The following is a 16,416-nucleotide window of genomic DNA, read 5'->3' on the forward strand; positions in this document are numbered from 1 at the left end:
TTCTTTCTCTCTGTAACTTACTGCCTTTCAAACTAATTATCATTTAAAAACTCAACAGCTAAGCAATCAGCCTGGTTTTAAAAAAAAAAAAAAAAGGTCAAAGACCTCAACAGACACTTTATCACCAAAGATACACAGATATAAAACAAGGACAACAAAACATACTCTGCATCATTTGCAATAATAATGATATGGAGCTGGCACAGTGGTATAACAGGCTAATTCTCTGCCTCTGGTACCAGCATCCATATGGGCACTGGTTTGTGTTCAGATGTTCCACTTCCCATCCAGCTCCCTGCTTATGGCAGGGGAAAGCAGTGGAAGCTAGCCCAAGTGCTTAGGATCCTTCATCCACATGGGAAAACCTGGAAGCTTCTGGCTCCTGGCTCTGGATGGACTCAGCTCCAGCCATTGCAGCCATTAGGAGAGTGAACCAGTGGATTGAAGATCTTTCTGTCTCTCCTTCTCTCTGTAAATCAGCCTTTCCAATAAAAATATGCCATTATACACCCTATTAGAATGGCCACAACTCACAACAGTGACGACACTAAAGGATGGTGAGCATGGTAGCCGTGGGAACTCTCATTCCTTGTTGGTGGACAGGCAGAGTAGCACAGCCACTGTGGAACAACCAAACTCTCACCATACAATCCAGTGATCACTGGCCAAAGAAATTGAAAACTTAGGTCCACACACACCACACAAAAGCCTGTACATGGATGTTTACAGCAGTTTTATTCATAACTGCCAGAACTTGGAAGCACTCAGGACATTCTTCGGGAGCTGAATGGGTAAACTACAGTATATCCAAACAATGAAAATAGTCATCACATTAAAGAAAGCTATTTTTGAGACCATGAGAAGTCAGGGAGGAAACTCAGAAATGCCTGTTACTAAGTAGAAGGAGCTTACCTGAATAAAGCTGTATGATACTATAGAAAAGGCTGAACAATGGAGACAGAAGATCAGGGAGAGATGACAAGTGGTAGAGATTTGGGAGATGGGAAGGCACAGGGAAACTGTTATTATGAAGAGGACAATGGTGGATAAGTCATTATAAAATTTCCCAATCCCACAGCCTGCAACCCCAACAGTGAGCCCTGTGCTAATGCTGTGTTAACACTGTTCATCAGTCATGACCTGCTTCCAGGGTGAATGCTGGTGATGGCGGAATACATATATGTATTTCAGTTTTACTGTGAACTTAAAGCTGTTGTAAAACATAAGGCCTTTGGGGAAAAAATGTGTGTATGTATGTGGACATATTAAGATACTTCAGAAAGTTCATGGAAAGTGTATATTAGAGAACAAACCATTTATGGATCTCCAAATAATTTTTGCCCCCAAATAAACTTATATTTTAATTCCATCAATGAAGTACTTTTTATGGGGAGGCTATATTGGGAGGAATAAGTGGTTCAAAAACAGGAAACTACATACATCAAATGTTTATGACTCACTTTTCTCTAAAGAGGGTAGATTACTAAGAGTTCTTACTTAAGATTTTCCATTTTTAACTGGATAGGCATTTAAGCAGTACTCGTTGCAGCTAGGATGTTTCTAGGTCTCATGTAAGTAAATGTGATACCCTGTTGGACACATATGGATGAACTGTCTCCTGTCAAGAGACTAGAAGGGCCAGATTCCCAAGTCAAAACTAGTCCTGGAATTTAGGGAAAGGGCCACATCTGTAGCAGCTCACCTCCACAATATAAATGTCCTCAAGCAGAAGTCAGCTTACCAGCAGGAGCCATCCTGCTTTGGGAGGGAAAGGCATAACTAAAAGGAAAGTGGATGGAGACTCAAGAGTGATGCACACATCATGGCCAGACTTTCCCATCCTCGCCACAAACCCCAACACCCAGGTCCCCTCTAACTGAAGAAGGCTGTGTTAGGAAAGCATGAAGCAGCCTGGTTGAGGATAATCACAGATTACCCCATTGCTTCCTTTGGTCCCTTTAACGGGAGAGTCAGAGCCAGGACTTCCAGGGGCAATGAAGGCCGTTGATCCTGTAAGGGCAGTGTTGGTAACAGACACTGTTTAATCCTCCCAAATGTTGAGAATTTCAACAGTCTCTTTCTGAAAAGATAATTAAAGCCTAACCAAGGAACACACAGAGAACCAGCAAAGTGAGGAAAAGCTGATGAGTAACCTACAGCCTCTTTATGGAGTGGCAAAATACTATCACGAACATATCTCAAAATATAGATGAACCTAGAGGTAGATACAATTATCACGTATCTCCAGCCAGTAGGGTTCTAGCAAGTTCCTTCCTGTAGCAAACTTCAGCTAGAAAATACGTGAGGCCTATGTGTGGTGCCCACCTTCCTGCTCAGGCAGAGGCTGTGCCCCTTGCAGCACCCATTCTCAAGCTGCCAAGGGAACACGGGCCCTGCAATCACCCTTGACATCTCTATCTGAACACACTCATTTGGATGGCCTCCACCATTCCTGCTTCCAAGACGGCTCCTGCAAGGATGAGCAGGAGCAGCCTGGGACAAGGGTTTGCAATCCTGTGATGGGTCCAAACCCCAAAAGAACAGCCTTACCAACCATGCCGGCAGCGCTCTTGCCTCGGCCTTGCTGCGTTCCCGTCTGCCTCTTCTCATTCTGCGGGCTCTCTGCACTCCAGCATGATGGCTTACTCACTGGAACTCAGACTGCCCACCTCAGGGCCTGAAGGCCTCTTACCTGCAGTTCCTGCTACTGGAATGCGGTTCCCCGACTCACTCCTTTCCTTTATTCCAATCTCTGTTTCTAAGAGCACTTCTGGGACGAACTAAATAGCATCTCGGCTATCCTTACTTCCTCATCCTCTACTTTCCTCACAGCTCTTAGCACCACGTGATGCTCTATTATCTCCCTTTGGTCTCAGGAAGGAGGCTTCCTAGGAAGGACGGATGTGCCTATTACAAAATGTTCATCCAGTGGTAGACACATCCACTCTTATCATTAGTTGTACGTGCAAAATAGATTTAAATACCTATAACATACCACAGAGTATAATAAATATTCAATATATTTCTTATAGTCACAAAATGGTAATTCCTTGGATAATCAAGTACATTTGGAAAATGTTGCGCTAAAATAAGTCAAACAATTTTACTTAATTACAAGACTATGAAAATAAACTTGTTCATGTGCTGTTCTAAATGGGAATTATACTAAGCATGTTTTCCAAACTTACTTAAACCTAGAAACTTCGGGCTCAGCACGATAGCGTAATGGTTAAAGTCCTCGCCTTGCATGCGCCAGGATCCCATATGGGTGCTGGTTCTAATCCTGGCGGCCCCACTTTCCATCCAGCTCCCTGTTTGTGGCCTGGGAAAGCAGTCGAGGACGGCCCAAAGCCTTGGAACACTGCACCCATGTGGGAGACCTGGAAGAGCTCCAGGCTCCTGGCTTCAGATTGGCTCAGCTCCAGCCGATGTGGCCGCTTGGGGAGTGAACCTTTGGACAGAAGATCTTCCTCTCTGTCTCTCCTCCTCTCTGTATATCTGCCTTTCCAATTAAAAAAAAAAAAAAAAAAAACCTAGAAACTTTTTCCAAGGAGTGTCAAATATAGATCATCCCACAGAACATATACTGAGAAACAAGTAATTGTAGGCTAAGGTTTTTTAAACATCTGGTTCACCACTGTATTCCCCATAATCAGAAATCATGAGACAGTGGATACTCATACATGTTTATTAAGTGAATGAATGATTGAAGATGAGTAAGAACTAGTATGTAAGTATTTTCTCTTTAAAAATAAATCTATTTCAGAGACTGAGCTCTCATCTGCTGGTTCACTTCCCTGATGACCTCAGTGACCAAGGGTGGCCTAGGCCAGAGGCCAGAGAACTAATTTCTGCCTTCCTCAGGGGTGGCAGGAATCCAGTGGCTTGAGCCATCACGTGTTGGCCCTCAGGGTCTGCACTAGCATTAGCAGCAAGCTGGCGTTAGGAACCACAGCTGGGTTACTGACCCAGTGATTCTAATTGGGATGCAAGCATTTAACTTCTAGGGTAAAGGCCCATTCAAAATTTTTTATTTTCAATAAAGTATTTTTCCATAATTTTTTAAAAATCTCTCTTTACTTCTTTGAAAGAGGGAGGTATACCGAAAGAGATCCTACATCTGCTAGTTACTCATGTGTCTGCAATGGATAAGGCTAGCCAGGCCATAGCGAGGAGCTGCTTCCTGGTTTCCCACACAGGTAGTGGGGATCCATGTACCGGGTCTATCTTCTGCTAAGCTTTCTCAGGTGCTTTAGCAGGGAGCTGGACTGGAAATGAAGCAGCTGGGAGTCAAACTGGTGACCAGATGGATGCCAGTGCGTTGCATGTAGTGGCTCAACATGCAATGACATGATGCCAACTCCCCCAATTTCTTTTCCTTTTTTTTTTTAATGTATTTATTGGAGAGCCAGAGAGAGGCAGACGGCAGACACCGAAAGAGTGAGCCCTCTGGGATGTTATACTTTATTTCAGCCTCCTGATGGGACTGGGCTACATGATTTTTCAAGGTCTCTTGTAAAGTACTGGAGAGGTAGATGTTTGGCACAGCAGGTGAGACACCTCTTGGGATGCCAACATCCAGGATCACAGTACTTGTGCCAGAACCATGGATGAACTCCAGATTCCAGCATCCTGCCAGTGCGCACCCTGCCTCTCGCCATCCACAGGAGAGACTCCTGGAGTTGTGGATGCCTGGCTTCATGGATCAGCCTGGACTGTTGGGAGGCATCTGGGGAGTTAACCAGCAAATGGATGATTCTCTCCCTCTCCCTTTTAAATGTTTTTAAAATTTGAAAATAAAAGACAGCTTAGTACCATTCTGTGAGATTTCTGTAGGCCAGGGAAAGACGGACAGGGTCCGAGAGGAAGCAGCTGAAATGAGGTTTCTGTGGAACTCCCAAGTCCAGCTTGGCTTGCAGACACTTGAAGTTAACATCCTTGCCTCTCTGTACTTGTGTGTCCTCCTCACGTCATTCTGTCCCTCTGCACTGCTCCTGTTCCCTCATGTCCCTGCTTCTTCCCGACAGTTCCTCAAAATTCAGGACAGAGACTGGGTCTCCTGAGCTAAACTAAGGCTGTCCGAGAGGTACCAGCTAATGAGTCAGGCACACTATGCCACTGTGCTCCTGAGAACACCCCGGGGGTGTCTCTCCAGGGGCAGAGGCCAACAGAGTAAACCCAGGGGGAGAACTTTTGAGTTGAGGTGAAGCCCCCTGCCAGAGCTGCGTGCTCCACAGCTTAGGTGCTGTGTGCTGGGCAGGAGTGAACGCACACGAGCAGCCCTGGGGACGGGCGCCGCAGGTAAGCTGAGCCTTCTCCTCCTCCTTTCTTCCCATGCACTGCCCTTGTGCCGACGGGAGGAGACTGGCAGAACACAGAACCAGCCAGGGCCACATCACCAGCCTCAGCCTCCCTGGACGCTGCCATGGGGAGGAAGAAGAGAGTGGGGGAAATGGAGTCTTGACATATTTTATTTGGGCTCCAATTCCACTGCTGCCATGGGAGTGGCAGGGTCACACTAGTCTTCCTCTGTAGAGCAGTGCATTTTTTAAGACCCAGTATGACTTCAGATGGAGGGTTCTGTAAGAAGGTGAGAGGGTAGGAGGCTCCAACAGACAGTATTGCTCAGGGTAAACAACACACTTGTATGTTCTAAGTATGTGCTAAGTACGTGCTATATATGTTCTAAGTATGTGCATCCATGCCGTAAACCTTCAAGTTCCTCACAGAGTTTCACCATGCCTCTTTGGCTTTAGGCTGATTACTATAATTAGCTGTGATTTACCGATGTTAGATTCACCGACCACCAAGAAGGAACACATTAGCTTCCCTTCCCCATATAGGAGAAAGGCGTGAAGGAAAGAGATACAGAGGAAGAAAAGCCAGGAAGAGGGGTGAGAGGGAGTTTTAAACTCCCCCTTAACACGGAAGCTGGAACAGGGCTGCTACTGCCCTTATTTGGTGGGGACTATTAGTTTGTATCCAAGTGACCCCGTTGCCTGAGGGGCATGCCAGAATTCTGTCCTTCCTGGTTGTAGCCTGAGACCAGGCTGGAAGCAGGCTTGGCCCTCCTCCAGTTACTGTGGCAACCATCAACTGAGTGCTTCCTATATACCAGGAATCACATATTTCACTTAATTCCTTAAATGATCCAATAGCATAGGTGCTACTAACTTCATTTTATAGAAAAAGCAGCCAAGACCAAAGAGGCTCAATGATTTGCTCAAGTTCACAAAGTGTGCCGGTTCAGCATCAAACCCAGAAGCAAGAGAGAACTTCCACTGGGCCAGCCTTTTGCCAAACCCTTAGGTTCCCCACATCTGGCCTTCTAAAGACCCTAACACCTCCATCCCATGAAGCAACAGTAGGGTGCCTTCAGACCCGCTTTGTGCAGAGGGTGAGAACTAATCCTTCCAGGGAGACTGGGAGGATGTGGGTAAAGGAGAAGATCAAGTACAACCTGGAGGACAAGCAGGAAATGTTCTCTTCCTGTGGCCCCAGGCCAACCCTGATGTGTTGGGAGTGTTTATCTGCTCAATTCCCTAAGACTCTCCCCTGTGAGAGGCCTGGAATTTGGTCTGTGACTTGACCAGACAGGAGTACTCAGGGCTGAGTTTGGGCTTTCTAGAAGCCACCCCACCCGCACCCTGGTGCACACGCACACACTTGCTCTTGCATCTCAGCTGTCTGCGGGAGTTTGAGACGATGCCCTCTTGCCTTCCCAGCTCCCTTCTGATACCGTTACACAAGCATTTCCCGGAACTGAAAAGCCACAGCGTCTGGCTCCCTCCAGATACAGAGAGGGGGAGCCACTGCACAGAAATACTTCTTTTCTCTAGCTCCTCTCCATTGTCTCAGGCCTCAACCCTGTGATCAATCCCTTGTTCCATCACACCCACCATAGCTTTTTTCCTAACCAAACCTCGGCTCCCGTAACAGTGACTGCAAAAGCAGAGGAAGGGGTCCCACGCAGTAGCCTAGTGGCTAAAGTCCTCGCCTTGTATGTGCCAGGATCCCTTATGGGCGCTGGTTCGTATCCCAGCAGCCCCGCTTCCCATCCAGCTCCCTGCATGTGGCCTGGGAAAGCAGTGGAGGACAGCCAAAGCCATGGAACCCTGCATCCGTGTGGGAGACCCAGAAGAGGCTCCTGGCTTCGGTTCAGCTCAGCTCCAGCCGTTGTGGCCACTTGGGAAGTGAATCAACAGACGGAAGCTCTTCCTCTCTGTCTCTCCTCCTCTGTGTACATATGACTTTCCAATAAAAATAAATTAAATCTTAAAAAAAAAAAAGGCAGAGGAAGAACAGCCTAGTGGTTCCATGCAACAGTTTTTGAAACCCAGCCTCACTTTGTCTCCACTCGGGCCCCAGTCAGTCATTTGACTTTTAACAAATTCATCTTTGTCACATATTTCCTGTTCTATAAAGTGGGGTCTTAGAGATGCATGTGTGAAAGATGACAGAACATAATGGACACGCTGAGCAGTCTTCAATGTTTGGGGCTGCTGTGGGGCTGGAACTAAGCTGGAAAATCAAGTGGAGAGTTCAGATGCTTAAATTAGACTATTCTGATAAAAACCAGATGCAATTCTGACTAAAGAGAAGGCACGTTTAAGCACCCACGGAAGAAGCCCGTTTGCCTTCCTAATGCAGTGGTATCATGTGTAACCAGGAGATGCTGGAGAACTGGCAGAGCCCACAGATACCCATAACGAGCACCAGCATTCAGAATCACCCCGGTGCCCCTTCATGTCGACCAGCCTGGAATAGGATGCCTTTTAAGAGGATGACCAAAGTAGCATGGAGCACTCTGAGACTTGGGGTAAGTATAAGCCAGTGTTCCCAAAACAAAGACTACTCCAGCAACTCACCTGGAATGGTAGCTTTGGTGCCAAGGAGTGCCGATCGTGCCCTGAGATACCTGCATCATGCTGGCATCGGCGAGGGTCTCCCCAGATTTGGTCATGTGCCACGAGTGGGGTCGGCCTGCAGGTTCACTGCGCCTGCAGAAACACAGGAAAGGGAGGCCCCTCGCATTAGCATGGCCCACAGCTCAGTCTCTCCTCGCTGGTGGACTTGGGAGCCCAGACTGCCACATGCCCTGAGACCAAAAAGCAACCACGTAAACACAAGACAGAAGATTCTCTTGCCTCGTTCTCTCACTCATCATGACTGCTATCTGCTTTATTAGTATTTCACTTCTTAGGCTAACATAATCCCAGACTTTGATAGAAATGTGCAAAGTCATATAAAGACTCCTGCGTAATCCTCACCTAGACTTCTGACACATCAACATTTTATGTTTTCTCATACTTAAAATGCATGGAGTATTCTTGGTTTCTGGACATCCTTCATACAGTGCACAGCAAGGGGCCAGCATTGTGGCATAGAATGTTAAGCTGCCACCTGCAATGCAGGCATCTTGTATGGGTGCCAGTTCATGTCCTGACTGTTCCATTTCTGATCCAGCTCCCTGTGCCTGGGAAAATGAGGAAGATGGCCCCTACACCCATAATGGAGACCCGGATGAAGCTCCGGATCCCTGACTTTGGCCTGGACCCCGCTTGGGGAGTGGATCAGTGGACGGAAGATCTCTATATATGTGCCTCTTCCTGTCTCTCCAAAGCAGCTCCACTTTTCAAATTAATAAAAGAGATCTTAAGAAACCACGTCCGAGTCAGCAGGCACCTCGGTGCTAACAGCCCTTGGGTCCACACCGTCTAGAGAACAAGATGCTCCCTAAAAGAGTTTCTTATTTTGCAAGACGCTGACTTCAACTTTTAGCATCCGGCCCTCAAAATACAAAGAACTGATGAAGCCAAAGAGAAAACGTGGGTGTCCTTCAGACCGCAAGGCGGATTCATTTTTGGCCAAAGAGGGAGATGAGCTATTGGGCCTCTCATGATACATAGCCGTGAATTGGGAGACCGGAGGGAGTAGTTCTAGAGCTTAGAAATACTTTTATGGGATCCAGGAAGCCACTCTGAAATGATGAAGGCAGTAGCAGTAAGTTACCCAACTCATTGTACTTGGCATTGGGGCTCAAAACCCACACATCCCCTTTCTGTTGAGGGGGGGGAAACCTTTCGTCATATAAATGAAAAATTGGCCAATCAAATTTTATTTGTTAAACATATTAGAACAATACAAGGCAAGGGGCCAGGAGCCTGGAGTTCTTGCCCTCATCTTTTTATTGCTGTATGTGACTGTGAGTATGAGTCACTTTCCCTCCCTGTCTTTGCTCATCTGAGAAAGTGGAGGGGGTGGGTGTTTGGAGGAGTGGCCAAGGCGCCACTGGGGACAGCTGTATCCCGTATCGGTTTCTGAGCTGGCTCTGCTCTGGATCCCAACCTGCTGCTAGAGTGCATCCTGGGAGGCAGCAGGGGATGGCTCCCGTGGGCACCATGCCACCCACATGGGAGAGCCCAGCTGTAGCCCCAGCTACCAGCTGTGGTCTGGCCCAACCCTCGTCCTCACAGGCACCTGGGGAGTGACCCAGCAGATAAATCCCTGGCAATCCTCGTCTGTTTCAAATAAATTAATAAATTCAAATCTAAACGGTGATGAGATTAATCAAAGAGGCTGAGCTGGCTTCATTTTAATCAGGACTGACTTCAAATAAACAGGAGAGACACTAAGGCTTCCCAATAGAGGATGATTTCTAAAAAACATGCCTAATTACAAACAGTTCCTAGAAAAAGATTAAGAAACCTGTTCTTATGCAGAATCTTAAACATCTGTTGCACCTTCCACGAACTCTTTGAAGATTCTGTATTTTTCAACTGTCAGCAAAGTGATTATGGTAAAAGGAAAAAGTTCTCATGTTTGGCAAGAGGAACAGTTGCAGGAGATTTTTATGCAATCAATAAATACTGAAGCAGAGAAGCCAGGAGTCAGGTGAACCAACTGTTCGGAAAAGTGAGAAAAATTCAAATGTTCCCTGAGATGGGGAGACTGGGCTGTGGATTAAGGTGGTCAGCTCTGAGATCAGGCAAATTTGGGCCTAAAGGCATTTTGTACATTGATGCCACTGAGGTTTTTTCTCCCATTGGATTTAAGTTTTTTTTTCTTTTAAATATTCATTTTATTGTTAATGAAAGATTTACAGAGAGAAGGAGAGACAGAGAGAAAGATCTTCATCCGCTGCTTTACTCCCTAAGCATCCATAATGGTCAGCTGAGCCAATGTGAAGCCAGGAGCCAGGAGCTTCTTCTGGGTTTCCCACACAAGGGTCCCAAGGCCTTGGGCCATCCTCTACTGCTTTCCCAGGCCACAAGCAGGGAGCTGGAAAGGAAGTGGAGCAGCCAGGACATGAACTGGCACTCATATGGGATTCCAGTGCACGCAAGGTGAGGACTTTATCCACTAGGCCCTTTAGTTAAGTTTCTTAACCACCTGAACTTCCCCCTTTATAAAAGGCAGATTATAATAGAACCTATTCACAGGGCTTCTGTAGGATTAAAAAGCTGGATCATGTACCTGGCACCAAAAACAAGAGCAGGAAATGTTAAGCATCATTATCATCATTCCTGATTAATGAGCTGATAGAGAGCTGAAGACCAGCCCGTCCACCGTATGTAGGACAAAGGGGAAGGTCAGGAGGAAAGCAGCTGAAGGCGAGGAACGGAGGAGGGAGAGGGGCCAGGACCGTCTCACCCAGCTCTGAGATCTTGGGAAAGCATCAGTAATGAGAACAGAGGAGCCACCATGGTCGCAGCCTCTAAGAGCCTGGTGCGTGCATGGCAGAGAGTTGCCATTGTGTCCATCTGGGGAGTGAGCCAGCAGGTGGAAGCTCTTTGTTGCTTCTCTCTGTAACCCTGCCTTTCAAATAAAAATAAATCTAAAGAACTACAGCAAAAACAAACCCTATAGGAAGGAAGAGCATGGTGTCCAGAGATTAACAACAGGGGCCAGGCTGTTTCACTATTTAGCTGCTTATTTGTCCCAGGAGTTTTGGGTTCCAGACAAGCCCTTAGAGACTGCACACTGCCCCAAAGCCGAGTCAGCCTTCTCTCAGAGCAGGCAGCTGAGAGCCCAAGGCCTCGGCATCTCAGCCATTCAGTCCCCTTCCTGCTGCTCCCTCTGTGACTGCGGAACTCCAGCTCCCAGGCACCAGGCTGTGCCTCTCGACCGTGTTCCCGAAGCCCAGCTGCCTCCACTGAACACGGCTTCCTCGCTGACTCAGATGCCTGGCCCACTCCCCAGTTCCATGCAGAGGCTGGACACCCTTCCTGCTGTTCCTCCACCCTCGCCTCCTCGCCCCTCAGGGCTGAAGGCAATCACACAGCCTGGGAGTCAGGCCGGGAGCCCAGTCACACGGGACATGAAGAAATAAGGTCTCTCCCGCATGAGGTACCTGGAAGCATTTCACGCACTCACCACTTGGGCCTCCAATGGCTCAAGATGTGTAAGGACAAAGAACTGACCATGATGCTTCTACCCTCTATTAGGGAGCAAGGTCTCCTCTTAGTAGTCGGATGTTAGCTCTGGAACTCCCTGAGGAGCTGTGGATACCACTGAAGAGTGGCATCAGGGCAGCGCTGGGGTGTGCCCAGGGTGGCTGTCCAGTGTTCCAGCTCCCCCATGACACGTGTTGTTGAGGCGGGAGATGACCTGCTGGTAACTTCAGAGGTATCCCGAAGGGCAAGACAGCCCACTGCTGGCACAATGCCTTTTTGAAGGGAGAGAAGACAAATGGAGTTGCTTCACCCAGGTCAATCATAAAAAATGTCTTTGTGCTATAAACATGACAGTAAGACTTCCATTTAAGTGTAAGCTTTCTAGAACTTTCCTCAGTCTTCCTTCCCGTTCAGTCATTTATAGACTTGCTATATGCCAGCTGCTGTGCTAGCATCAGGAATCCAATGAGAATAATGTATCACAAGGCCTGAATAATGAATGCATAGTGCTGCCAGCTGGGTAAACCACTCTAATAGACTGTCCCCCACCGGCACCCTGGCCCAGGTGCTCAGTGCACACACAGGAGGGGCGCGTCACAACAGGGCAGGAGTGAGTCGAGGCAGCTTCAGGGTTTACTCAACCAGGAAAGATCTCCCCAGATGGGAAAGGGACGGCATGGCGGAAGAGAAACTGTGGGAAAGCCAGGGGACTTGGGGTAAAGAAGACAGGGGAAGTCCTGCAGACGTCCAGAAAGGAGAATGTGACCATAGCTAGAGTGGCAGATGTGCAGGCAGGACAAGAGGGGCCAGGTGGTAAAACGCCTCGCTGGTGCCACACGAGGGGTCTAGACGGGCCAGTGGCCCCAGAAACCCCAGAACTTTAGCCAGGGAGAAGCCTGCTCCAGTGTGAGCAGTGCAGAGGCACTGCCAGTAACACAGAGAATACATTGGAGAGAGACAAGACTTGGAGGTCACTGTACTGATGAGGGTCTGGCACCAAGACAGTGGTGGTGAACTTGACAAGATGCCTGATCTTAAGGCTACTGAGGGGCAGAGTTGTTGGTCGTAAGTGACCACGTGGATATACAGCTGTGAACGACGACACTTCAAAAATCCATGGAAAAACAGAATGAGAAGATCAGTTGATTTTGGTACACCAAATTTCAAAGACCGTGCATACTTTTCACAAGGTACCTGTTTGCGGACCCTGTGTGTTTACCTACCCTGGGTGGGACAGCAGGGTCTAACACAGGCTTAACAGGCTTAAGGACAGGGTGCTGTTGAAGCACACACACACACAAACACACTATTAAATGTCTTTTAAAAAGAAAAAAAGACAAAAACAATCTTCCTTAAGCCATGTAGTACATCCATTTAACGGAACACTATGTGGCTATCAAGAACGGAGTTGTTCTCCATATGGTAATATGGAATGATGCTGTTCATTGACATTGGGGAGATGGAAATTATGTGTTAGTTAGTGGGAGCAAGCATGTGTCATCGCATACACTAAACAGTATTTCTGAAGATCCTTTAGAATCTAGCAACAAAGACTGCTATGGAAGAAATTTATCTTCACTGTATTTTGTTTTGTAGCTTTTGAATTTTGTACCATGTCCATGTAATACTTAATAAAAAGCAAAGTGTTTTAAAAATAACCTCCCATCTCAACTGTACGTTGAGATAACCAGAAACGCCGAACAGCTGTTTATAGACTTTTTCAGTGGGCACGCAATTCCATCAGCATTCCTAAAGAGCACAGCCTATTTACACATTTTGGGACCACTCCCATCTTAAAAGATGAAGAAATGTTTTCCTGGGGTATATTACATCATGAACCAATGAGTTAAGAGTCAGATGACTGAATTTTAAAATTCAGCAAACTTAGTTATGTGTGTATGGGTGCAAATCAGACAAAGCCCTTTTGTTGCATTCCTAACCACAAACAAGGAAGCTTGGCTGCGTGGGATGGACCGGCTGATGAAACTGGAATTAACAAGTGACACGATGTCCTTTTTCAAGGACCTTGCCCTCACCCAGAGAGGGCCAGGAATGCAAAGCATATTTCTGAGAAAATCAACACACAATTCAGGGGTTTCGAGCAGTGTCTGCTGGTCACCTACTGTAAGCCTCTCACCAGCTAGGGGATGGCTGCAAGTAGTTTATAATCTTGATGAGGAGACTCGGTTGCAATAGAAAATACTAAGCAAAATCAGAGTGAAAAAGTAAAAGTGAATGCTTGGTGAGTGCCACGCACCCTTCTAGGCACCTGAGCACTTTCTCTCAACCTGCCTGGTGTGAGTGAGGAAAAGGAGAATGTCTAAATGTGCCCAGTCGTAAAGGCAGAGAGAAAGAGAGGTGATGCTTCTACTCAGGCAGCGACCTGCAGAGCCATGTGGTGAGCTGGGACGGGCAGAGGAGGTCACGCTTCAGTAGGTTGTTTTCCTGTATGGTTGGACGTGCCTGCTTCGGGCACGTACAGCCTGTTTGCGAGATGGAAATTCACAGCAAGATGCATTGAGAGTCAACCATGCAAAGAGCTGTGGGAACAGCATAGCAGACTACAAAGTGCTTGAGGCAGGAATGAATTTGGGGTCTTCAAAGAATACAACCCAGTATAGCCAGAGGCTTGTGAGTTAATAGATCATACTGGGCCTCCAGTCTTTGGGGGCATTTTGGTCACTGAATAGGGTCTGAGGTTAGCCAAAAACCTCACGAGTAGAACTTCAAAGACCCTTGTAAGATTGGCCTTCTTTGGATAAATGTTCTAACTTAGAACATTCTGAGAGCTAGAGTCACATCTGTCCATTGGTGTTCTTCTGTGAGCTGTTGCTGTTGCTACTTTTCCCAGGCACTACTGTTGTGAAGCCAGGCCAGTAATCAACAAGACATGAGTCAAATGTCCAAAACTGTAAAAAACTTTTCATGTTTTTTAAAAATTTTACTTTGGGGCCAGCATTCTGGTATAGCAAGTAAAGCTGTCACTGACCCATATGGGTACTGGTTCCTGTTCAACCTGCTGATTTCTGATTCAGCTCTCTGTAACGCACCTGGGAAAGCAGCAGATGATGGCCTACATACCCAGGCCCCTGTCACCCATGTGCGAGACCTGGCTGAAACTCCAGGCTCTTGGACTGGTCCAATATTGGGCACTGTAGCAATCTTGCAAGTAAACCGGTGGATGGAAAATATTCTCTCTCTCAACTAGATCTTTAAAAAAATGTTAATACAATTTATATGAATGAGGTTGAACATATTTCCATTTGATTAACGTTTACTGCCCTTGTCCATTCAGTCTTTCTATCTGTTGAGCTCTTTATTTAGTACAGCCAATAAGCCTTTGAGTAAGATGGAAATTTAAAATGCCAAAAAATAATAAAATATTAAGCTCAAAAAAGGAATTAAAATACACTCAAGCCTATCAGTATAACAAAATAAAAATAACCACAAGGGCTGGTACAATGGCTCAAATGGCTAATCTTCCACTTTGTAGCACCAATTTTCCATATGAGTGCCAGTTCATATCCCAGCTGTTCCAGCTTCTTATCCAGCTCCCTGCTTGTGGCCTGGGAAAGCAGTCGAGGATGGCCCAAAGCCTTGGGACCCTGTACCAGCATGGTAGAACCAGACGAAGCTCCCGGCTTTAGATTGGCTCAGTTCTGGGTATTGTGGACACTTGGGCAGTGAACCAGTGGATGGAAACTCTTTTTCTCCTCTCTGTAAATCTGCCTTTACAATAAAAATAAATATATTTTTTAAAATGGTTATAATCCACATGGTTACCTATCTGCCTGCATGTTCATCATTTATATAGTGCATAATACTATAACAGAAGCAGGGTCATCACAACAAAGTTCTCCTTCAATCCTACATGCTCCCCCAAATCCTACATGCTCCCCCAAATCCTACATACTCACCCATATCCTACATGCTCCCCCAAATCCTACATGCTCACCCACCCAAAACAAAACAAAAACAAACAAACCCAAAGATGTAAAGCACAATATGCCAGTACATTTTTGTAAATTAAGTCAACTGGAGTTAACATTTTAGAGGATGGGGTTGAGACCTTTATGACAGATGTGCTAAAACATTGTTTCTTTCTGTTTTTTTTTTTTAAGATTTGTTTCTTTTTACTAGAAAGTCAGATATAAAGAAAAAGAGAAACAGAAAGATCATCCATCTGCTGATTCACTCCCCAAGTGGCCACAACAGCCAGAGCTGCACTGATCCGAAGCCAGGAGACAGGAGTGTCTATATGGGATCCCAGTGCATTCAAAGTGAGAACTTACGACACTAGGTTACCATGCTGGGCCCTAACACAGTTTCTTAAGCTCTCTTTCTCTCTCTTTTTTAAAGATTTATTTAGTTTTATTGGAAAGGCAGATATACAGAGAGGAAGGCCTTCTGTCTGATGGTTCACTCCCCAAGCGGCTTCAATGGCTGGAGCTGAACCAATCTGAAGTCAGGAGCCAAGAGCCTCTTCTTGGTCTCCCACTCAGGTGCAGGGTCCCATGGCCTTGGTCCGTCCTCAACTGCTTTCCCAGGCCATAAGCAGGGAGCTGGATGGGACGTGGAGCTGCCAGGATATGAACCAGTGCCCATATGGGAACCGGCGCCCATATGGGATCCTGGTGCGTTCAAGGCAAGTACTTCAGCTGCTATGCTATCACACCCAGCCCTCTTAGATTTCTTTCTTTGTCACTGCTATTCAGCTCCATCTGTTTTAAAAAAATTATTTAAAACCTGGCCCAGTGCAGAAGCCTAGTGGCCAAAGTCCTTGCCTTGTATGCGCCAGGATCTCATTTGGGAACTGGTTTGCATCCTGGCTGCTCTACTTCCCATCCGGCTCCCTGCCTGTGGCCTGGGAAAGCAATCGAGGATGGCCCAAAGCTTTGGGACCCTGTACCCGCGTGGGAGACCCAGAAGAGGCTCCTGGCTCCTGACTTTGAATGGGCTCAGCACTGGCTGTTGCAGCCACTTGGAGAGTGAATTAGTGGACGGAAGATCTTTCTGTTTC

The 16,416-nt window shown here is 46.8% G+C and overlaps 1 protein-coding gene across 3 annotated transcripts in view; it reads right to left on the bottom strand.

Annotated features, from left to right (window-relative positions):
• Window positions 1–16,416, bottom strand: part of SHROOM3 (shroom family member 3) — a 319,221-nt gene that overhangs the window by 23,355 nt on the left and 279,450 nt on the right. For all 3 annotated transcript variants that reach the window (XM_004596223.2, XM_058667188.1, XM_058667187.1), the window contains one exon: window positions 7,869–8,000. In XM_004596223.2, the coding sequence (XP_004596280.2) occupies window positions 7,869–8,000 (132 nt within the window). The remainder of the gene's footprint in view (window positions 1–7,868; window positions 8,001–16,416) is intronic.

This window comes from Ochotona princeps, chromosome 7 (assembly GCF_030435755.1).
Source record: "Ochotona princeps isolate mOchPri1 chromosome 7, mOchPri1.hap1, whole genome shotgun sequence".
In the NCBI taxonomy this organism is placed as follows: Eukaryota; Metazoa; Chordata; class Mammalia; order Lagomorpha; family Ochotonidae; genus Ochotona; species Ochotona princeps.